At 36.1% G+C, this 25,954-nt stretch overlaps 1 protein-coding gene across 1 annotated transcript in view; it reads right to left on the bottom strand.

Moving 5' to 3' along the window:
• Window positions 1–25,954, bottom strand: part of LOC135072826 (uncharacterized) — a 112,464-nt gene that overhangs the window by 40,248 nt on the left and 46,262 nt on the right. The window contains exon 3 of the mRNA XM_063966865.1: window positions 6,540–6,704. Coding sequence (XP_063822935.1) covers window positions 6,540–6,704 — 165 coding nt within the window. The remainder of the gene's footprint in view (window positions 1–6,539; window positions 6,705–25,954) is intronic.

Here is a 25,954-nt window from a genome sequence, read left to right as displayed (position 1 = left end):
TAGTTGAAACGAAACAATTTTATTATTACTTATATCAATTGTTGTAGTAAAAAATACAAGGTTTGTACTTTAAATTACGATATATCAGATAGCGTATTTCGTGAGAATCGTCCTTACCTAATAAGTAATAAAAGCATCTAGCTGGTACGAAATTTTAACTTCGATTTTTTAAAATCCTTCTGCCGACAAAATGCACCTATACAAAAGTTTCTTTATAACTTGGAAACTGGAATAAAATCCACGAAGAGGATCCGGTTAAAATTACCGTACCGTTGTTGCAGGTGGTGTTTGAAGTTAGTAAGAAAAACTTTGGAAACATTGAAGCGGAACTTATAGTATCTTTGTGGCAGCATAATAATTACAAAACTTGGTGAAAAGCATCGCTGTTATTTTAATTTTGAACAATATTGGAAACGGTAAAACTTTTTATTTCTTTTCCTCTGTGGTTAAGAATTTGTGAGAAGTGAAGAAGTGAGATACATACAATGCAGGCCAAGAGCTTTTTCGTTGTAGATAAAAAAAAAACCTTACTCTAATTATATTTTGTATTCAATATTTGAAGTCAATTTCAAGCCTGTGATACTGCGAGTGCGTAATCAAGTCAGTGATACTCTAGTAACATTACCCTCCAAGGTTCAATAATGCGACTGCATTTGTATAGAGTTACAGCTGCTAATAACTATTTAACTTATTTCCAGTAAGTGGGAACTTACTTGTGAAATATTATGTCATGCCACCTTTTCTGTTACTACTCCTAGTAACGTTTAACTAATGTTTTGTGATGTTCATCCCCAAAAAGTTCATCTATGTAAATTCTACTATGTTTGACGAAACGATATTGCCCGAATATACTCAATCCCTTAACGTTTTAGAATTGAAGTTGCAATAGAAAATTTGAGAAAATCTTATCGCGAATGCCATCTGAAATGACAGTCATTTGTTTGAACTGTTCCCGCAGTCATAGCAAAGATTTTCTCGCAAAGCGATTTTGATTCAGCTCTATTTGTCTCGCTTACTTCTTCTCGAAAGCTGGGATGAGGGAAAGTGACAGATAGATATATCGAGACCATTTTCCCTCCACGCCGCGTAGTTTCCTCGTAGGGTGTTATCACATTTACACGTCCAATTTGTATGCAAGGGCTAGTGTTCCCTTGGTTGTACCGCGCCGTTTCTGTGTCAGCGCGTGGAAACGTGAACAATCTTTTTGTTGTTACGTGTTTCTTAATCTTGGCTGAGAATATATTTAGTGAGGACGCAAAAGCTTCTAAATGTATGCACCCTTTTCAATTTTCTCCATGGAGTGGGTAGCAACTGACGTAACAACCATGGTGTCAGTCTTCATAAGATGCCGGAGCATGAAAATACCCTTTTCTGACAACTGGGTTGAATAAAGCCTACTTACAGTAATTGTAGGATATTAGATTAATATTCTAATCAAACTGGGAATAAATGGAGAATGTTTTTACACTATATTTGCCCTACTTGGCATCCGACTCCAAAGATTCGAGATTGCTAAATATTGGTATGTAAAACAGCTCCAAATCCAAAATATTCAAAGCTATGATCCCTAAAACATAATAAATTAAACGTCAGAATCCGAACTGATATATTCCAAAGGCGCACGTAGATATTTCTAGAACATCAATTTCATATTCCAATCAAGAATTATATTAAACGGCGAGCTTGTGAAGTTAAACACTAATGAACATGCTGTGAGCCGTAAAATAACACGTGTGACGAGCGAATTTCAATTTAGGCAAATTTCGCCGTCGCCGATTAAACAGCGCATGATTACGAGACAGCCGGTCATTTCCGAAGCTGGCTTGATTAAAACAGTGATGTGCCCGGCTCAAATAAATCGAGTACGGAAATCGGAATATGAAAGAATCGAAATGCTTGTTAATTCGAGAAAATCAAATACTTATTCAAAATTATTGTGTTCCTGTTTTGTCAATTTACTGCATATTTTATGCAATGCAAATACAAGGCATTGTCACATTTATGTTGTATTTCAGATGATGAAGAAATATTGGTAAGTAAAGAAGTTAATTTCATTTTGCACTTTAGCAAATAGGATAATAAATGAGATGCTTGGTACTGAACACAGTGATGATATCAAACTCATAAAAGTGCAATCGAGAAATTGAAATCTGAATATGCAAGCACCAATCCCCCAAATGATCCGATTTCCATCTAAAATAATCGAGTAAAAACTGTTTTGCAGAATCGGGTCAGCCGATACTGGAAGTGCGACTCAGCTCGCAGAATTAAAAAGCTCTTGTTAATGGATTCGCCCCACGTTTTGAATCAATACGCGTTAATATAAGAGGAACTCTGGCGTTATTCGATTACGTACAGATATTACAGATATTCCCTGAGGAAATTGAATTACCGAAGCGCCGAAATGGGCAATATTTTTTATTTGAAGGACCGATACTGCTCGGGCTTTGGTTTACTGTGGGCCTCTGAGCCTAATGGTGCGTTTAGATTTAGAGCAACGATTCCGAGGGTCAGTTGATATAAATAGCGAAATGTAAATGATGCGAACCTCATTATAGCCTTTGTGAGAAGATTAATGTAATTAATAGCATTGTAATTCTTTCCAATAGGATTAAAGCGGTGGGCAGTTTAGATACCTGCAATATTTTACTCAATGATCTGTATTATAATATTACGTTCTTAGGCGTTCTTAAAAACTTATTCGGACTTCTTGGCTAAAATAATCACTCCAATTGAGTCTATTCTTGTTTGTAGATTCATACTTGAGTGTTGTTTCATAATGCAATTAAGGCAAGCCTGGGTAAAAAAAAAGCCAAAACACATAAAACAGAGGGTTCAAATATTTAGTAAAAACACCATTAACAGAGGTTTCTCAATAGAATGTTCTTCTTCATCAATTGTGTTCCACTGAGTCACTATACCATTACGTAGACAAACTGCTCAGATGTAAACACGAGTTAGACGCTGCCTAAACAATGTCGGTGACAAAGTCTCCAACAGAATTAATTTGTCAAATGTGGTTACCTCTAATGAGACAGTGTCGTGTGTTGCTACATGATTTATTATTGACACTCAGGGTATGCATTAATCAACGTGTTCATGTTCAATACAACCATCTGTTATTTCGGACGCCATTTTCATAATCTGCTCATTGGCGTTGTCGTTTGTTGTGAAGCTTTTCATTATTTTGGCACAACAAGGGAAATTTAAAACCTTTTGTGGTGGTGATAAGTACGAATTTGCAACAAAATTGTTTAGTATAGATTATGCTGTCACTGTACAAAGGGTTATCATTAGTGTGCCTGCTTATTACGTGTTAACAGGAACAAAGGATCTGGTGATTCTAAAATGATGTTCATTTTCTGTGTGTAAGAGGCAATTATACACAATTTTCTATGAAGGCAATGTGGGTAATGACCAGGGCGAACAAATTTACTTACTTACAAAGCTTTACCTACTTTCCCCCTAAGTACCTTCCCTTAAAAAGAATTGTCTACATACTTAGTGACTAAAAGTGTCTTCGCTAAATCAGCGCGGGGGTGTCGATTCAGTATCGAATTTTTTATATGACCGCGCAAATTTTAGCGGAGGCCTAAGGGCTATAAATAGGAAAGAACAAAAGACTACCATAAGTTGGACATTACCATTTCTGTTTGTGACTTCAATTTAGGCATAAAACAGAGCTGCCACAAAAGTGCCCTTAACTTATGTAGGTAGAGCCGTGATATATGCGCCTTCTGACGTATCTCCCAGCAACCAAAGTTTCTAACAGACAAAAGTTTTGATAAGGGTGTTGTGACCCGGCCCGCTCTGCAGGGCGTCAATTACTTATTCGGACATCGGGCTCAAGTGGCTGATATAGGACCGGATTTCAAATCAGGCCGATATGGGTGGCATTTCATTGAATCAGTCCCTTTTGGTAGCTTCTTTTGATTGGGATGTCTCAATGAGAATCGGGCTTTGAGCTCATCCGAATTTTCGTGACGTAAATTTGGTCTTTACATGGTATTTATAGGTTTGGTTGTACAGACTGAAGCATCTTCTGTGGTTGGAATATGTGCTATTTTGGAATAAAATTGATAAGTCTGATATGTTGTCAACTTTACCTATTTACCTCGAAATTCTAAGGAGGTAATCATATAAGAAACTTGTGAAATTTCATCTCAGTAAGTTTAAATCTGCTTTAAAAGAATCATAAAAACTTCAATTCAAAATTCTCTCTAGATCCTTTAAAAATTTTCGTATACCAAATTGTTTCCAACGTGAAAGTGTGAAGCGGGCTAAATAAACTTAGATTGGAAAATAAAGATTTATGGCCTCAACGAAAATATTGACACTAAACTTTTCTATTGTACACTAAGTGAAGCATTTACGTCCATTGAATATTTTATGGGCGGCCGCTTTTAGGCTACAGATTATATTTTATGGAGACATACATCAATGTGCGACAGACATAATACCTAAATCCTATGGAAGTAAGGGTCTTTTTCTGAGAACATAGAGCTAGTACCGTTATAAGAAAAAGAGATGGTGGTAAGTAAGTAAATATTCGTTTTGAAAACCGATTTGAAATGGTTTCAAAAATGAAGCCTGTTTATCATAAATTATACAGTTGTTATTGAATAAACAAAGCCAATTTTATTCTTAAAGTCTGACCCATAAGCTTGCAAATTGCAAGTAAAGTAATATTATCATATTTGTTCAGGTATGCTCGCTACAGCTGTAAACCAGGTCCCAGGTGCGTTACTATAAAGCAGCTACATTATAGAGCTGGTGTAAGCTTCTTGCGAGTATAAAGTAGTTCAAACATAGCGACAGTGTGTTGTGTGTCTGGTGACCAGGCATCACAAAGCATTCGGCATTATAAGGAGTTCAACAAAAATATGGAACGTGAAAATATCTAAATGAACTTTGAAATAATGTGCAGTTAAAAAATTTAACTATGCTTCGGAATATCTAGTAGTGTTACAACTTGACATTCGACTGGATTAAAACGTGACAACGGTCATACAAAAATTGATTAATTCAAAAGGCTGTAGAATCAATGACTTTACTTATATCCTGTAAAAGGAAGCCAATAGAAACATGTTTTCAGTGACAGGAAAAGTGAAGTTTAAACTTCCATCTAAAATATAGTAGGAATACAAAGCTAAACAGAACTTAAATAATCACCTCATCATCAATACAAAAATGTACTTCATCTGAAACGAGTGAGAATAATATTGTCCGTAATACAATTTAATGTATGGTCTCACTACTGCACACCACAGGTAAACACACGACCCACCATGGGACGGCCGTACCAACTTATATTAATTCCATACCAAGTACACGTATGAATTCCAGTACTTAGAGTAATGAGAACTGCGAAGTAAGGCGAATGTGCAGTGCATTTTATGTATGCCACTTTTAATTTTAATGCACCGTTAATTGCAAGACTAAGCCATTTCTATGTGAATTTTTATGACTTTAATTATAGTAATTAACGAATCCGCTGAAGGACTAAAGCGAATAAATTCACTATTACACGCAAATACGTTAATAATGTCTAAGAAGACTGTACTTATGTAGTTTCGAAAAGTTTTTTTTTATGGATAACAAGGCAGGTAGGTATTTGACCACAATTGCACCTGATGTTAAGTAAGATGCAGTTTAGGATGGTACGGTCCACGGACGACGTTATAGGTAAAACATTGTTATCTTGCATCAGTATCGATCTTGCTGTTTGCGTGGTAAAACAAACTTTTCTAGGCGACTAGTTCTTTATTGATCAAACTGACCTAGTACCAATACTATCTCCATTCCAATATTATTTGTTGTTTATAAAGAAGTTAACGACAAGGCTTTGGTACCATCTATTTCTTGGTACGGGGGCTAAAAGCTAAATATATTATCTAATACCCTTGAGAGTGAAGTAAATTAGTAGGTGTTGTTGTGTATTATGATCTTGTTAGTATCGATCGGGAGAATAATTGATAACTGCTGTCAGCCTTTCGTATTGATCAACGGGATATATTCGATTTATTATCCTTATTGGATTAGAGGAGTTGAGGGTTAAAGTGAAGCGATCCGTTAGGAGATTTTGACACATATTTGTTTAGTGATTGAATTTTTCACTATCGCCATTCTGATGTAGCGTTATTTAAGCTAATAACTTTTTGAAATCAGGCTTTTAAGAAGCGTCTCTATACGTCTTATCCCTACCACTGACTGATTCTTGAATCACTCACTGAGTCTTGACTCACTCACTGAGTCTTGACTCATTAGAAGATGTGCAACTGTCAGCAGCATTGAGAGTGAAATTATTATTTGGCTCAATCAAAAAAGCTGAAGGGCACTTAGAACTATTGTTGAAATATCTGTAAAAATAAATTACTTTTGGAGATCTTTTTTGACAAAGACTGTTTAAATGGGGTATGGCAACTCATGCAGTGCTCATATCACGACCTTTCCAGGTGTTTGAAGACGTGTTCATTTCATAGACGTATTGGTGATTTCTATGTATATTGTGAGTCGTCCTTACTTATCTTAAGACTTACCATCATTTATAAAAGGGTAGACAGTCCGAAGTTCGGCCTCGTAGGCTTCCAATGAGATCGCTGGAGCTATCGGTGGCACGTAGTCATCTTCTGGAGACCGTTCCGACCCGTAACCCTGGTCGAAGCCAGGGTCTTGGAGCTTCCATACTGGTTCTGCTTCTGATCCTGAAACAAAAGGTATTTTGATGTAAGTATAATTTCTTATAGTAAACAAGGCGATAATAGCTCGATGGTATCAAGATAAGTAGTTCGACTCCCGTCAACTGATGCCGCTGGACTATTTAGGTGAATCCTTACGCAAGCATTAATGAAGGGCTGGAGGCTGGAGGGACACTTAGCTCAACTGGAGGGGGGCTACGAGATTGTAAGTGATTGTAAATAAAGTTAAAAATCATTTGGCAAATTCGTAAAATCTGTGGTTCTAAAAAGCCAAAATCAATATTAACAATGCATAGTTAATTTATTTAAATTATAATTTGTTAATCAATCCTAACACAGTCACAACGATGTTGTTCAAAACGTTGGATACAGTTTCTCAAGCTAGATACTTAATAAAGTAACAATGTACAGCCAGTAACAAATCTCTCCAAGGAACGGGAAATTTTCGCGTTTCTGAACAAAACAAACAGTATCCAGATGTTGGTTTAGCGGTGTCCTCTGCCTTCTCCAATTTATTTAATGTCGCTGATACTGCAGTTGGATTTTCACAAATTAAAATCTGCATAATGGAACACTATTGGTTACAATGTAGCGCATTAAACTAGCAAATTCCTAGAATACAAAACTATTATTGAAATGTTTCTAGGAACGTTTACTTTTATCTTTGTTGGCTTGATTTTTAAAACCTCTAAGCTTTAATTTTCATGTGATAGGTATGTGCGAGTTCAATAGCAAATTACATTGGATATGGTTGGATTTGGAATAGTATAACGGATACAAAATGACGAACCCAATTAGGTAGATAATTTAAAAAAAATATTTGAAATAAGTGTGGTCATTTACCTACGCTATATCGACCGCTACATTTAGCGGTAACAACGCTTTCCGAAGAACTATTCGGTAATTTTCTTTAATTTTTATTCCTAAGAACTAAGTGCTTAAGTATCGTTTTTCTTTGTTTATTTGTTTCAGTCATGTTAAATAGGGACCTACCTACGTAATATCAGAGTACATACAATTTTTTCTATGGTAATACTTAGTTTAAAAGCTAGTTATTTCACCGCGCCCCACATTAGCCGCCCACGCATATTTAAGCAGTTATTCTTTGACCTATTACAAGTAATGTAACATAATGAAGTGTAGTTTGGAGCGCATAATAGAACGGGGAATGTAACGAAGGAACCGCTTGTAAAATATCGGTTTGCGTGTTCCGGATTAGTTAGGGGTTTCCCTATGTCAGTGGTTTCCAAACTTGCTGGTAATTTGAACTAAAGTTGCGGTCTCAGTAGTCCCTCTCAAAAATCATATTGAACCATTCGGGGGATTAGTGAGACCCTTAACTCGGTCAAGAGGCAGAAATATTATGTATTTATGGCAAACGGCCATCAAAATTAATACACAATAAATTAGGATTAATGCTGAAAGACCTATAAAAATGACACATTTTTTTGTCATGCCTACGTTGGTAAAGCTTGGTTCGTTTCACATTCCATGCTCTGTGGTTCGTTTGGAACAACGCGCAATAATTTTGTTTCTCGTTCCAAATTCACGCATGCTTTATGAAGATACAATGCAACACCAACCCAGGGGGTGGCGTCACGCAGTTTGAAGACCACTGGCCTAGAAATAGTGCCGGCGTTGCTAACATTGATTTATGTGGCTCGCACCATACTTTCCGACTACATTGCTATGGAAACTGCATTTTCAAACCAAGTGAAAAGTAAGTGTAGTCAAGAAAATTTTACTGCGTGTACGAATTTTGGATTAATGTAACTGTTTTTATTACAGAAATTGTTAATTTTATTGTATTTACCTACCATGTAAACTTACAAAAAATACGGAAGATTCGACAGCACATTGCCTAGATAGTCTATAAGTATGTTTTAACAAGTACCTATGCTAGCAGTGGCGTGATTTAGAGTAGGCACACACCGTTGATTTTTCGTCGGCCGATAGTTTAGTCAGGCAGTTGATCAGTATGGGCATGTATGGGAGTGCCATACAATTTAAAATCGGGAACAACTATCGGCCAACTAAAAATCAACGGTGTGTGCCTACTCTTAGAATTATTTTAGGTAAACAAAGTACTTAAAAGGCCATTGATTTTCATATAAAGACCGTGCCCGTTAGCTAAGTATTTGTACTGTTAAGGGATGGTAGGTAGGTATCGCTTGATTTCCAAAATGCAACGTATGCCTAACCTTTGTAGTGTACTGTTAGTAAAGCTGGGTTGCCTCCGGTTATCGTTATAGTTACGGTTAAAATAAAGTGGCGGAACTCAGCCTTATTCTTATTGAAAAGAAGAAGAAAACATCGTTACGCATTTCTTTTACGTTATAATGAATCCGATTCAGCATTATTGACTAGTTTCGGATGTATGTCCCAGTTAGTCTGCTCATTATTGCGCTGACTAATGTCCCGTCCCGGCTGAGCTACTAATGGACGATCAATCTTTTTGTCTGTATATACGGAGAGCATTTGTTCATCTGTGGATGCTTACGTTTTGGGTAAGGAATTGGGATTGTGATATTTGTTGTATCGGATAATAATGTGTAAAAAAAAAGATTATTTTATTGTGTTTTGACAGTATAAGAGAATTTTGGTTGCTTCCACGAATATACTCCAATGAGACTAATAAACAAAACTGCAGACAAAAAAAGAAAAAGCACATAAAATTATATCATGTTGTCACATTTTTGCTATTCTCTAGTTTTGGTAAATCGCCAAGAGAATACTATTTCTTGGACAAAAACTAGGCTGTTTTTATCACTAATTAAAAATGATATAGCGTCGTACTCACATAAACCATAAAAATACAATTTCTTGCAAAATATGGGAAAATATTGAAATTATATAATTAGAAAAGCTTTGCAGTTTTCTTAAGAGGCTTGAAATGACATAAAACTAAGTAATTTTAAGCTAACCTTAGTGCTTGATACCTAATCGGGGTGTTTGGTTTTACTTAATTTTATAATCAAACATGTTAATTGCTCTTTACAGCCAAATCGTGAATTAACTTTCTATCTGCTCAATAAAAAGTACATATTGAATGAATGCAGAAAAATAATAATGGGGCTTTTCGTAAACAGTTCTGAAAACATTTACTTTCTACGGAATGTTATTGTGCGGATTCATTCGGACTAATATATTTGAGTTGCGGATCCATCTCCCAGCCCGTTTATTCAGCCATACAGTAATCAACGCTCTACACGAAGCTTTATTTCAACAGACATAAGGGTATAAATGCCTGAAAGTTTTCCCATTGTACGAGATTGGTACGAAATCTGTAAGCCGTTACACGCGTTGCTTTGGTATGCTAACTCATGTATAGCTGAGATAAAAGGCGATGGGAAATATAAATACCCTTTCCAATGTTAGCGTCAAAAAGCTGAATGTCCAATATGTGTAATCTATGACCAATGGGCCCCGCTTTGTCCAGTGACAAATTCCAATTCGAGAGTAAACGTTGTGGCGTCATTGCGACTTTTATGGCCTATGTGATTTTGTTGAAAAATAAAAAGTAAGTTATGCAATTTAGATCTACCAACTGTCATAGGGAATGTTTGCAACGTGTCGTTTATTGGTCAAACAGAACACATCAGTGCAGTGGCGTAAGGTGACCACCCGCCCAAAGTAAGCCTAGGCGCAGACCATCGATTTTTCGTCGGCCGATAGTTTAGTCGGGCAGTTGATCAGTATGGGCATGTATGGAAGTGCGCACATTACACCGATTTGATTTGGCCGATTCTTCATACAAATTAAAATCGGGCCGAAATTATCGGCCAACTAAGAATCGGTGGTCTGCGCCTAGTCTAAGGGTGTTTGATTACAGCTTGTTTGGAACCAAGTCGTGTTTAAAAGGACGAATTGTTTACGGCAAACGTATTACGTCATTTTTACGCTATAGTAAATGCAACCTCAGCCTATTTCCCGCTCACAAAACGTCTTGTTCTCCTACCCAACATACATTCAGCTCACAAATACGCCAGATTACTTATCATAACGGCGCTCGCTCCGCTTGATTTACACCTGCGCAGCTTCCCTGAATAATGGATCGGGTGTTATGAACGTTTTTTATTTAGTTCTTGCTGTGAAATATGGACGCCTCGGTCCGGGACGCGACGCCATCAGGGCGAACCATTAGCTTGTGGATGCGGGAATTTATGCAATGGATCCAAATGCTTTCGGGAGTTATGGTGATGGTAGGATACTGTTAGAAGGCCAGGGGATTGAAAAATGCTACTAAATGCTAGGAATATTGAAGATACTTGGTTCGGGACGTGATGCCATTATATCAAAGCCATGGACGCGGGAATTTATGCAATGGATCCAAAGGTTTTCGAGAGTTATGGCTAGCGATGGTACGATACTGTCAGAAGGACAGGTGCTTGGAAAATGTACCTTAAATTCCAGTAATAAGAAGAATAAGTAACTGAATGTTGTCAAGTTGATCAGTCTTTACTGACCCCCCTTCACCTTGTGTAGAAAATTATGGTGGGATTTTAATTACAAAAGCTACTAAAATAAAAAAAGGTTTAAAAGACCATCAGAAGGGACACGAGCTGTTATAATTTTGTAATAAAAATATTACTATAAATGAAGTTTAAATTGGCAGTAGGTACCCAATATTTAGACCAGTCCCATCAATTACCCGCATCAGACGTCTATGGCAGTTCATAAATTCTGGCTGACTGTTAAGTACAGTCCGAGCGAGAATAGAAAACCCATCAATCAGGATCCGCTACCGCTTTTTACATGAATAATAGTAAAAATCCTAATCCTCGACCTAAAGAAGAACGGTCACGCCCCATACAAAAAAAACCCAGACCCGACAGAAACGAGACATACCTCAGTTTTTTTGTCATGTCTTAATTAGTTAAATGATATATTTTTTATATTCGAAATCTATGTATAACACCTAAATATTATCCTTTGTTTTTGTTCAGGCGTTATACAAAAACTAATTCAAAATGCCTATTTATCACCAAAATGGGTAAATATATGTACCTAAATGTCTATTACAGCTGCTATGGAATGTATCTAGGTGACCTGGAGATACAGCCGGATTATACAGGGTGGAAACGAGAAGTTACAAAATTCAAAAATTCTATGTTACCAGCTTCCATAATCTGTAACCTATTATTTGGTACCATTTGAAAGAGCTCGTAAAGCACTTTCAGAATCATTAACTAGTTTTTTGATATCTTGTATAGTTTAGAAATAATCGAGTGAGATCACTTATCGTTTCCACCCTGTATAATCCGGCTGTATCTCCAGGTCACCTAGATACATTCCATAGCAGCTGTAAAAGACATTTAGGTACATACATTTACCAATTTTGGTGATAAATAGGCATTTTGTATTAGTTTTTGTATAACGCCTGAACAAAAACAAAGGGTAATATTTTGGTGTTATACATAGATTTCGAATATAAAAAATATATAATTTAACTAATTAAGACATGACAAAAAAACTGAGATATGTCTCGTTTCTGTCGGGCCTGGGTCACAGATGACCGTTCTTCTTTCTGGTCCAGAAGTTTCTTATGTAAAAAAGGTAGAGCCAAGGAAGGGTATTTCGTTTTGAAATTCAAATACTTGAGGGAGTGAAATACGACGCCACGTGGTTGAGGCTGCGAATATTTTTAAATAAAATATTGAGAGTATAAAGTACCTATAACAAGTATAGACGAAGTCACGTCAAGGTAAGTACACGTAAGTAGTTTGAATTTGTGCAATTTTGTCAACAAAAAAAATAAAGTTTGGTGTAATGTCGACTGTACCAAACTTCGTTCTGTACTGTACTGTACTGTACTTCGTGACAAAATCTAAAAGAAAAATGTGGCAAGTTAGGTAATTAGGGTAATTATTAAGTTCTTTGGAGTATTGGTAAGTTAATAATGCATGGGAGCGGTTATTAGTTTTCTATTTGTTGTTATTTGTTGTACCTTTTCAGTTCTGGAAAACAATAATTAAACATAACGTTAAGCTCATAAAGTCTTTTGCATTTTTATCAGAATAATAGTTACTCATAGCGTGACACAAAAATGAAAGCAACCGTCAAACCCATGCCATGGCATGGCATTTCATTAAAGATTAACTAATAAATATTTATTTGCGTGAAATTTAACAAAAAAAAAATACGTGATGTTCTGTACATAGCGACTAGTGTTACATTCTATCTTTGTACACTAGTGCGTGTACAATCAATATAAATTACCAATTTCTATGTCCATGTACGTTTGGAACTCTACCTAGAGCCGGGTTCGCACGCACGTCTGACTTTTTTAATTAAACCTGTACCCAAATTGCTACAGCTTTTACAATGTTTGGATAATTAATAGAGTTTGTATATGTTTTGAGCTCTATTGGGAGTTTTGAACTAGTTACTCGTGTGTGTAAAAGTTACCTGTGAAAAGTTTTGAATTTTCATTTACAAAATGAAAATTCATAAATCAAATACGAGCGTTCTAATTAAAATGTAAATAACATTCTATTCGAATACATGAGTGTAAAACTTTATGCAATCATGTAGTGCGTAGAAAATGGTAGATGAAATATTATTTGTTAAAATTACCTGCTTTTTAATTCCTCGATGCGCCTAAATCTTGTGCTACGTGCTTCGTGGTAGTTGCAGAATTAATTATACCTACTTGTTAAAATATACGGATAAAACAAACTGTGAAATAAATCATTATATTTACAATTTTATTGTAGGTAATAAAAAAACAATCAAGACGTGAAAATTCAAGAGACAAGAGCTCAAGAAAAACAAAAGAAAATCGATATTGGTAGTCGAAAAAAGAATGTAGTTTTCTTCGTGGCCAGTGTCGCGTGGCCAACATCTAACTTGTTCGTATTAAAATAACACAGCTTTAACTTTTTTTATATTTGTATAGAGGTTTTATATCGTTTAGGAACTTCCAAACACAGCTGGCTATACTGCATCGATTCTACATTAAACTACAAGTTCAACGCAGAATGCGGGCGAAACTTTAACAATACCCCTATGTTTGGACGGCAGATAAAGCTTCACACTGTGGTCTCTATACATAATTATTATAATAAGTACTGTTTCTCAACATACTAGACTGTTGCTAAACTTCAGAATAAGTATAATATCAGCAAAACAACGGAGCGTGTAGTTTTGTCTAACTCAGTAATAGGGGGTACAAGTACAGTCCACCATACATTTTAAAAGGAAAATCGCACTTATAGTGACTACACAGGATGCTATATTTGTGCCGTCGTCTGTACAAGTACACAAACAAGAGTAAACTTGCCCAGTTATATTCAATAGGGGGTGTCCCAATCTGGGGACGTGATAAGAGTGAGAATGGGACACTGACGCCTTGCTGTCTGACTTGTCTGAATCTGTTAAATGTTTTACTGTATGGAAAAAGAAAATATAGAAGGTTATGCTTTTGGGTCAAGCAGAAATTGGAGTATGTATAATATGAAACTTTATAGCATATTATTATCAAGATGTAAGCAGAATTACATAATTATGTTGTAGGAAGAATTTTTATGAAATATTATGAGAATGCGCGCAATGAAGAAACGCTCTTTAAAAATAATTTAACCTACTTACCTACTAGAATTTAAATTTCTGTTCATTATAAGTTTAAAAATACTCATAAGTTATTTGTCATTTACTTTGTAATGTTTGTTTAACAGCAGATCTATGTTACTTTACTGAGACAACCCTGTATTTGCCAATTTCCAGCCGTAGCAAAAATTATGTAGACTATTTATTGTATTGTATTGGAATTTTGACCTTATTATATCAAGGTAGGTACGTATCTTACCATATTTTACACTAAGGCTGGGTTGCACCATCTTACTTTAACTGAGACAAACGTCAAATTTCTGTCAAACTCCATACAAAAAATCGGTTATTGTCATAGTTAGGGTCAAATTTGGGTGGTGCAACTCAGCCTAAATATATATTGTGCTTGTACAGTCAGCGTCAAATAGTTCGTGACACCCAAAGTGGCCAAAAAGTTGACAACACAACCTTATTCCAATTGTAACAAAGACGTGTTGCGAATTTTTTGGTTACTTTGGGTGTCACGAACTAATAATAATAAATAAGAAAATAATTTATTTGCCAGAATACGGTTACAAATGGTTATAAAAAGAGAAGTTTCCAACATATTCCAAAATATTACAAAAAATACGGTTATGTTTTAATATTAAAAAGTATAACTATTAACTATTTGACTGACATAATCTTAAACATAAACACTTATGAAGCTGTGATAAGAATTATTTTTCAACAGCACTGTTTAATCTGATATGCAGTATACGAGTTCTTTGTGTCGCGAATAATATTGTTCATTGGACTACAACGAGATAGCAGACTGCGAATTGAACAAATTAAATAATTAAAATCACCATCGTTCCCATTCATTCATTCGTTCAATGCGATCGGAATTCCATGAATGTGACTGATGAAGTCAACTCGATTATTTCTGTAATTGATAAATTAATGATTATTCTCATTTAAGTATTTGCCTTTGAATGGGCCATACAAAAAGTGAATTAATTAAGGAAGATGGTTATTTAAATATGCATGAAAACTCCCACGCTTGACGTCGCTCAAATACCTAGATTCTGTTTTTCACATTCTTATTAATTTCAAATCCTGTAAAAATGGGAATAGCAAGTAAATGAAAATTAGACGCACGAACGAAAAAGCAAACCTTTTTATTACAAACTCGTAATTTAAAATCTTCTTTTTTTCAGAGTTAAGTAGTTAGTTTCAAAGAAACATTTCTGAATAGTGTCCGGTCTGGTATTATGTCATATTTGTAGAGCCAAAACGATAGGTTTATGGGGATTTTCGTCATAATATTTCCGAAATTGCTGAAATCTACCGTACGCTATACCTACGTACTATGGGCCACAGTTCCAACTACCCATTTCCGGTCCTGTCGTCTCATTCTATCGCTAAGAATCACCATTTAATGAGAGCGAGAGAAAAACAGAATTGGGGCCCACTGTACAGACACCACGTCAAGTTAAACACTGAGTTCTTAGTACCGTTGTAATCTATCTAAATATAATAACTCAAAGGTGACTGACTGACATAGTGATCTATCAACGCACAGCCAAAACCACTGCACGGATCGGGCTAAAATTTGGCATGCAGGTAGATGTTATGAAGTAGGCATCCGCTAAGAAAGGATTTTATGAAACTCTACCCCTAAAAATGGGATCCACGCGTACGAAGTCGCGGGCGGCCGCTAGTAGGAACTATTTTGCCACAAAAATGCCTGCTGTCGGTATGTTTTTTGACAGTTTCAGAGCACTTCAATCTAGACTCCCTAAGCCCACGCCTCGGGGCGTCCTTTCAGCTTTCAGCTCCGGCATTAATCTTCGTCCGCCATTGAATGGACGTCAAATTTAATTATCCCTAATACCGATGTTAATTAACGGAGATAAGCCTTTTTTCGCGCAAAACTTTCCCAACAGATTACAGAGTTCCTACAAATTGAGATACTTGTTAATTAATTACAACAAAGAGTTTACGTTGACGATATCTTTAACTCGTTTATTATTTTAAGACTCCTTAACTACAACAACTTACTACTTACTTGTTAGTGGTTTCTGGAACTTGATAAAGTTTCAAAGATCTTTTCCAGTTAATGAGGAACTTCTACTTTTCATGAAAGACCTAAACATACTTTTTTCAAACGGTTAAATGATTATGCTTTTATTTGTTTTAATCGTAACTTTTTTACTGGTCTATAGGAGTTTTTTTGTTTGCCTGAACGCGCTAATTTTTTCAAGAATTACTGGTCCGATTTGAAACTTTCTTTCAGTGTTAGATAGAGATTTATCGAGGAAGGCTTTAGGCTGATAACATCACTATACACTACAGCCAATAGGGGTGGAAAACTAAAGAAAAACGTTGCAAAAACGGGAAATATTATTCAAACTATTTTCACGCGTACGAAGTCTCGGGCACAGCTAGTACAAGATATTCTCCTTTTACTTTGAGTACCTACTTTTGTGGCTGTTCGTAAGCAATGCACGTATTGCACGTACAGCTTCGAGCAAATCTAGCCAATAGTTAGTTATAGAGCCTCTTATCTACGTCGCAGTGAACAGAATTTGGATCGGAAATGCCTGAATTACACAACTGTGTGGTAGGCTTACCCGACCACAGAGGAAGGATTATTGAGTACCTAACTATAACGGCTGAGAGCCGACATACACAATTCCTGCAACATCATAGTGTTTTGGGTGACATGAAAAAAACCTATTCCAGAAAATGTTTTTAAACAGGATTTTTTCGAAATCAACGACCAAGACCCCCACTATGGTAGTCGGATCGGCTACATTTTATTTTATCTGGCTATTTGTCAAAAATAAAACACTTTTTCACCTCACACTATATTTTTTGTCGCCAAATCCCGTATTACAAAGTGCATAAGATGCCTCAATCTTTAGTTTGACGAGCGGTCGTCTTTACCAAAAAAAAAGTTATAAAAATAATTAATTAGTCTGACTTATTTTTAAATATCCCCATTGTTATGTTATTTGGTAAACACACAGGTGTTACGGATTACAATACAATATCTTTATAGTGTTGTGCCCTCCAGGGAGCCCTCTCACTATCAGCAGGATTACCCTTGTCCCGTGAGGGTTATTGGATGCTTAGCCGTTGATTGTGACTTATGATGACTAATTAGAATCTCGGCTACGTGAGTGAATGAGTGAGTGAGTTGTTCTAGTTAAGGTGAGTATAGAATAGAGCATTTACTTGTAACAGAACAATTAGCCGTTCTATGATATCTTCTAGTTAGGTAGTACCAAACGAAAATGAAAATGATTTGGAAACTGAGCTTTTACCTGTATTGTGCCATTCGTAAGAACGTTAAATTACACATACAAATGCTCGTCAAAATGCTCTAGTGTATTTCCATCTTTTCAAAATCAACTCTCTTTATGAATAAATCGTAGGCAAATACAAGTATGACATTGAAGCTATTAATAGTTCGATTAATGAGAATTTTAACACGCTTTTACTAGTTTCATCGCGTTCGATTTACGTTCGGAAAAAGCGATTGAGTGAAACGCGATGTTATGTCTCGAGCAAAGCTTCACTTTCATCGAATTCTATACAGACGACGTCTAATAGCATAATAATATTCTATGTATTAATAGTAAGTACGCTTTCAGAACAAAAATGCTCTATGTAACCCAAATAATACCTATCACTGTGCTTATCATGAGTTTACGTTACGTGTCCTCGCTAGCGACTGCGTAAACAAATTACATTAAATGTAAGACAGATTGTACAGCGCCCCTAGCGGCTACTATCGAGGACTAAAATCTACATAGATTTTTTGACGTACTCGCTAGCGAGCACACCTAACGTAAACTCCATGGTAAGCACACTGGTCATAAGTCACTCTTACTTATAAATGTATCTTGGAGCCTGAATACATTCCAAATTTAGGTCGGTAGGTACTTACTTATAAGAATTTTGGGGAGGGAAGATGAGCTTCCGATTCAGCTAATACCTTAGCACTTCCGACTAAACCCCGACAAAACGAGGGTATTATACAATAAATACACCCCGGCGCTACATAATTTGCGTAACATCATCTCAATTAATTTCAACAGAATTAGCCTCAACTTTCAGCAGTGTTCTCAGAATCTATTTTTTCCACCCATACATCAACGTCTCCATTCTAATTGTAGCTCACGGATAATTAGGATTCATTTCCTTTTACTAGTCCACAATTCTTTCTCTGATTAGGCGAAGACAAATAGGGGCGTGGAGTGTCTCGGAGAATGTATTGTCTTTCGATCTATTATTAGAATGAGGTTTACTAGAAGCTGTTGAGAAATAGTTTCCAACGGCAACGATTACGTGGCAACCAGTGACAATATTTGGAATGCAATACTGATTGGAATCGATTACATTGTTCTATGCAATGGTCTTATTGGGTCTATAGACAACAAAATGTATGCTGTGAATGTCGATAAAGGTTTCTGTCGTTCATCGTAAAATCTTATAAAGATTAGAAAACCTAAACATTTCTATTTGTCTGATCACAAAAAATGCTAGTTATACAATATTAATGGGTTATACGTTCATTGGAAGGGCACGTAAAATTTTGAAACTTTTATACTCCTGTCGCTAAAATCTTAAGCTCCCAAAAATACCCAAATTCAGTGACAGCTTGAGTTTAAACCTGGAGGATGTCTTCTAAAATATAAATTTAACTAAATTGCCATTTAGTTCATAGTTATTCAGGCATTAGAACTACATAATATATGGTACTGCATTTTGCTGCAGCAGTCGACGCAAAGGCATGACGATTCACTGGAAACTAAACACAAAATGTCAAGTAAAAGCATTTCATAGCTTTAATTACCGAAAGATACTACAGACTACACGAAAGCCTGCATCGCTGCCGCAGTCAGGCAAGGCGTGAGGTGACGTCATGCGTGGCCAGGGCTACCAACACAAAATTGCATATTGGGACATGAAAAACTGTTTTAACTTTGTTTTCAAATGGAAAAAAATCTTCCTATCTTTTAAGAAAGTAAGCAGAGTCAATGATAGATTTATTTACAGAGACAAGGTGGTACCAAAGTGGTGTAATAACAAAGAGAAATGCAGCTTGTCTCACCAGCGCAGCTGCCATTAGAATGAAAATAAGAAAGAATAATAATAGTTTATTTTGATTAATAAGATTGCATAGTGTAGTAGTTACTTATTTTTCATGATAACCCAGACATAAATAACCACTATAATGGTATTTGGCATTTCACTTTTGCATTAACAGGAACAGAACCCGATTTGTCTAAACACAAAGTGTCCGGGTTCCATTCACTATTTGAAAACAAAGCCCGGATGTCCGGGGATGTTTGGGACAAAATCCGGAGACCCGGACGGGTGGCAGCCCTGCGCGTGACTCGAACGGGGCGACCGGGTCAAGGGCAGGCGGGATCCACTCTGGCGCTGCTATTAATAAAGTATAACGTTAATAGATTTTACTTAAACATAGACAACCCTTGTGCAAAGCTGACGTGGTGCCCTTGTGGTGTGTCAAATTGTCTGTGGTGCACAAATCATAAAGTGTTGTTTTGGCATCATTTTGGCACTGAAAGGATGACTTCAACGGTTAAGAAAAAGTGCGCTGCAGTTCAATGTAATATTCTATTTAGGTTTCAGAAAAAAAAGACAATATCTTGAAAAATAAAACCTAATGGGACGCTGAAAAAGAAAATGGAACCAAATGATAGTAATTAGTAAATGTTACTCGATAACATGACTGCAGCTAGTTACCCATATGTGGCGTAGAAATGGATATGAACATACAGGGTGGCCACAACAGTGAGGTCTAAAAGAAAAACGTAGATTCCTTACATCAAGGTGTACCTAAATAACCCCCATGTATGTAATACGATTGTGCTTAGTTTAGGAGATACAGTTAATTTTGTGATATTTTAAAATTTTATGACCTAGTAGGCTTTAAACATTTTTATCTTTTTTTTGGGGTGACTTTTCTCAGAATTTCTTTTTTTCGAAAGATTTGTTATTAATTGCAGATGTTTGAAAAAAATAATCACCTTCCTATCTTTGATTCATGATACAAAATTTTTGCTAGAAACATTAAAATTATGCTTTTATCAGAACACTATCAAATTTTCAACGTAAAAGTTTAAGTAAAAAAAAGAACTTCCATAGGTCCAAAACCATTTTAAAAACTGCGCCGTTTCGTGAACATTCATAATAATACAAAAAAACATGTACTTAATGGGCCACTATTTCCTGTAATCGGTCCACTAAAGTGGTAAGTCGGAGATTCCGTTACATGTTTTTGACTTTCTTAGAGTGAATTAATATTGGGAATCCTCTAAGTTTACATTACGTAGAACAGATTTAGAGAGTATTTCTCAAAAAAAATGTACATCTTGAAAAAAAAAGTGTGCTTTGAAACAGTTCAAAAGTTTTATATTTATATATCATCACACAAAAAAAACACACACACAATTTTGAAGGATGAATATTAATCTTTAAGATAACGAAGAATTAAAGCTATAATCCTACTTATTACCAAATATTTAGATATTTTAAAAATAGTCCTTTTTTACCTTTCATACAATAACCTGTTTGCCACCCTAGCTTTTTCATGTGTTTTTGTTTCATAAAATGCGATACGTAACTAAATTATTGTAAACTTTGTATTATCGTTCTACAGTAGGTAATCGCAGTTTCTGTATCAAATTGATTTTCTATGGGGTGATATAATAAATTAGCAATTTAAAGCAAAAAACAAAATGAGTCGCTCTCATTTACTATTTCGTTATTTACTCTTTAGTTACGATTATTTCTACTTTCCCATGGTTTCTGAACAATTTCATATTTTTTTTACACGGACAACAATAGCTGCACTCTGAATGGCTGTTGGCCTGACGTCTCCGCCATACATCTATCGCGAAAATCAATCAAATCATTTAGTAAGCTTTTATATTTGCTGTAACAGCTTTTATCAAAAAAATACTTGTTTCTGATCTCATTTTGTCTAATATTTCGTTACGTTTTTTACGAATTTCGTTACGTTACGAAAAAGTACAACATAATGCTGAGTGTATACTGTTATTACCTGATTAAGCATAGTAATATTCACTACTTAATTTATTTAAAAAAATATAGAGCGTCAATAACAAAAGGATTGGATACTATCTGCTTTACAGAAGTGCCACCAGCAAAAAATAATCAAATCATTTAGATTACGTTTTTATGTGATTACTTCTTTTGTTTTTTTAGGAATGCCGCCAAAAACCAATGCCGAAAGGCAAAAAGCTTACAGAGAACGACTCAAAATGGATAAACATGATGGAACAAAAATAATTTTATTAAAATAGTATGAATGATTACTCCCTTATTTTATTTCTAACCCCTTAATATTACCCCGTATTTGGGTGCATACTTACAAATATTTCGAATTGAATAAATGAAGAGCATTCACAATATTTCGCCAATGTATAACAAGCCTTATGGCCTTACTATTTCGTTACTACCGTTTCGTTACGTACATTTTTTTTGAGAAATACTCTAGAGCAGTAACTGGACAGAACATGTTTTTATTCTCAACGAGGAAGCTCTTGCCCTTCATCACACCTGGCGGAAACTGATGATTAGGCTGAAGGTGGAAGGGAACTTCAACTACAGAGGAACTATTTATAGCTTCCTACCTCCAAATGCCGGAATACAGTAATGCTATTAACATTATTGTTATAGTGACAGACTTAGGAAAATAGAGTTGCTAGCCAGGCAGACTTAGATCAAACCCTACCGCCAACCAAACTGAGCAGAAAATTTCACCTCCACTGGGAATCAAACCCGGAATCAAATCCTCTGAAACTTACCTCTTACCACTTGAAGACAGAGGCAGTTGTTACATTTTACTTTTACCCTTGAAATACCTACTACAGTGAGAAGAAGAAGGAGGGATATTTGTTTTATGTTCATTAAAACTTACTTAATAAGAAAGTCAAAAACATGTAACGGAATCTCCGACTTACCACTTTAGTGGACCGATTACAGGAAATAGTGGCCCATTAAGTACATGTTTTTTTGTATTATTATGAATGTTCACGAAACGGCGCAGTTTTTAAAATGGTTTTGGACCTATGGAAGTTCTTTTTTTTACTTAAACTTTTACGTTGAAAATTTGATAGTGTTCTGATAAAAGCATAATTTTAATGTTTCTAGCAAAACTTTTGTATCATGAATCAAAGATAGGAAGGTGATTATTTTTTCAAACATCTGCAATTAATAACAAATCTTTCGAAAAAAAGAAATTCTGAGAAAAGTCACCCCAAAAAAAAGATAAAAATGTTTAAAGCCTACTAGGTCATAAAATTTTAAAATATCACAAAATTAACTGTATCTCCTAAACTAAGCACAATCGTATTACATACATGGGGGTGATTTAGGTACACCTTGATGTAAGAAATCTAAATTTTTCTTTTAGACCTCACTGTTTTGGCCACCCTGTATAAAATGTAGTGTGGATCAAATCGAAGAATAAAATGAAAGAAAAAATCAATTCCTAAACTTCTGCTATAATAATGAAGATGAGTGGATAAACGCAATACGCCGAATTCGTGAGCCAAGGAAACTTTCTTTGTACCCTTTTAAAAAGTTATGGCCTGATAATGTATTGAAAGTATGTATTTATCCAGAGGCGTGAACAGTGACGTCACAAAAGGGTGGGCGGGTCAAGGACATGAGGGATCTATTTATCGCCTCCATTTTTATGACGTATCAGTTTTATTACAAATAATAGGGGCAGGGGTTTATTCTTGACAATGTCTTTATACGACACTGTGATACTACATATCGTACTAGCGGCAGTGGGCGGGGCACCTAGCTCGTAGATGGCCATCGGGGCAGAAAAGTTCTCGAGTGGCCTCCAAGAGGCGGAAGACGTAGGGTGGTGGACACTTGGTGGACCGACGATCTGGAAGAACCTGGATGTGGGCAGCGCAGGACCAGTCGCTATGGAAATCTTTGGGAGATACCTTTGTCCAGCGACGGACGTCATTTGGCTGAATCGAACAAATGATACTACATAATACGTTCGCACATAAAAGATTGATTTCAAAAGGATTCATTATGTCAGTGAAGCTCTTTAGTTCTCCGCACTCGTGCAACGTTATACACAATCCGAGTTGTTTAAAAGAATGCCAAAGAAATACAAAGCGATTTCATTGGAGTTCCAATGGCAACAAATAGTTCCTATGAAGTTCCATTATTGCTATTGTAACTCAACTCCGATCCCTGCAATGTTGCAGAAGCTTGCAGCACAAGGGGTTCGCAAACTTATCAGATACCCTAAGAAAGCAAATAATACTATACTAATAAAGTTGTCCAACACTGAACCGTCCCAGCTATGAAATTGACAGGAGGGCGCTACTATCAACTAAATAATGTGTTATTAGTTTCGGTTTTCGCCACGGAGGGGTCCTATAAACGTAATGAGATTCATAGGAGCCACTGTCAATACTAGCATTTTAGTTCAAATTTTTGCCACTAGGTTTGACTCTAGAAATAAAATATTGTGTCTGCTGTAAATATTTTGTGTCTGCTGTGAATTAAAAAAAACCTATATTCTCTGCAGTGCCAACCAATATACCGCTGCATACATTAAAACAATTAGCATTCACACCACCTGTTTCATGCTAATAATTGGAATCTTGAACGGCGTTTCATGCAAACACCGCCGGTGACGTCAGAGCCACAATCACTCGCGTCCCAAATTCTCAAGGTGAGGGGATGATCGATGGACCCCGCGTCAACGCATTAGACTTTTTATCTCGTTCGCTTTTTTCGTCCTTTCCAGGCCTGTTTAAGCCGAGATTTAGTGTAGTAAGGCTGTGTTCTTACTAAACAATTGGCTGCTGGGATTTTGCTGTAGTTGTACTATCATGCCTTACACCCCGATCAACTAAAGTAAAGTAGTTAAAAGTTACAGTAGGTAAAATGCCTTTACTTTAGTTGATCGGGGTGTAAGGCATGATAGATCGAAGGTATGCCTAGGTGGACGACCACCTCATAAAGGTAGTAGAAAGGCTCTGGATGTAGGCCGCTACCAATTGGCCGTTATGGAAATCATTGAGGGAGGCCTATGTTCAGCAGTGGATGTCCTATGGCTGAATTGATGATAACAAAGACTCGAAGGTATGAGCAACCGTCGGTGTCAACTTAATCAAGAAATAAATAAATGCTTTCACCTGGGCTCGCTTTTTTGAGTTATGTTACAAACATGACAACATTTCAGCGTAGTTTATTCATGGAAATATCTTCTTTGCGCAAGCAGTGCTAGGCTCATGTGAACGTGTTCGTCAATATGAGATATAAATTGTATTAATTTTTTGACCTTAGAATAAAATCAATTAAGATAAAGATGGGATTATTCAAGGCTTTAATGTAACCATAACCAACGCTCCCAAGTTCCAACATACGAAGGACAATACAATACAGAAACGTCAGTTTGTTTAACTGCATTCGCTTACTTGATTACGCTCCGCTAAGCTGTAAACTAGTGAGATTACTCGGCAGCACACCGCTCTCTGTGTAATGTGAACTAGCTTTAGGCCATCTATTTACTAGGAAACTATTGAGACGTTACCTATAATTGGATATTTGTGTTGGACACGTTAGGCTAAAACAAACCCATTTGATAGGACAATTACCTACATCGTTTTGGCAAATTTTAATAAAAAAAAAATTATATACCATTGGAATAGTATCGAATTGCAACATTATGCGTACGTATTAGTACAGTTTATTAATGATCATCAATATCATGTTTCACTGAAAGATGCTAAGTGGTTTGAACGTTTCACGGATGCAGCAACAAATTTTCATAAATTCAGGAAAATTACACCATACGCACTACCAGCACAACTTCCAAGTTACATACATTTTGAGTAACATTCTGGACGTTAATTGTTATCCAGTTGAGTCACGGCTTTAGGTTTGCCTGAGGACATTTTGGTTGCAGGATTAAGGCTGACGTTCCACTAAAGAAAAATGTGTAAATTAAGTGTTAGGTAAAAGCAAAGGGATCATAATCTCTAACTAATTAGTGAAGTAAGTAGAAAGACGTGCGAACTATCATTATCACCAGGCCATTTAATCTTCATTGCAGGAGCACCACCCTCTCTAATTTACCAGAGGATGGAGGAGTACCTACACACACCACTCAGCTCGCTAGACTGATTGAGGAGGCTAAGCAGCACTTCTGATAACATTACCTATAATTTTCTCACAATTTTCTCAAATACACACACCCTTAATTTTCTCCACTGAATTTGTAAACCATTTTTGTATCATTTTTACAACAGCAAAGCTAATCTGTATTCTGTACGCTAAGAAATACGGGTTCATGTTCCTTTACATCAGTGTTTTTCCACCATTTTCATGACACGACACACCTCCTAGTATGAAAAAATATTTTTCATGCATTTTAAAATGATACAAAGATGTTTGTAGGAACCGAATACTTCAATTCAAATTTCAAATTTATTAGATTTGGGATAAATAAATCTTCATAACTTTAATGTTCTTTTACTGAGGTAGTTTTTACCACCTCTCGCGACCCCTATAGAGGCTTCGCGACCCGACTTAAAGTTTGGAGTTACATAATAGGACAGGCAGACAAACGATTCTATTTGTATCATACCATATCGCTCGCTTCGCAGCTTATATCATTGCAG

This window comes from Ostrinia nubilalis, chromosome 6, assembly GCF_963855985.1.
Source record: "Ostrinia nubilalis chromosome 6, ilOstNubi1.1, whole genome shotgun sequence".
In the NCBI taxonomy this organism is placed as follows: Eukaryota; Metazoa; Arthropoda; class Insecta; order Lepidoptera; family Crambidae; genus Ostrinia; species Ostrinia nubilalis.
The sequence above is the reverse complement of the archived record's forward strand: the minus strand, read 5'-3'. Positions and strand labels throughout refer to the sequence as shown.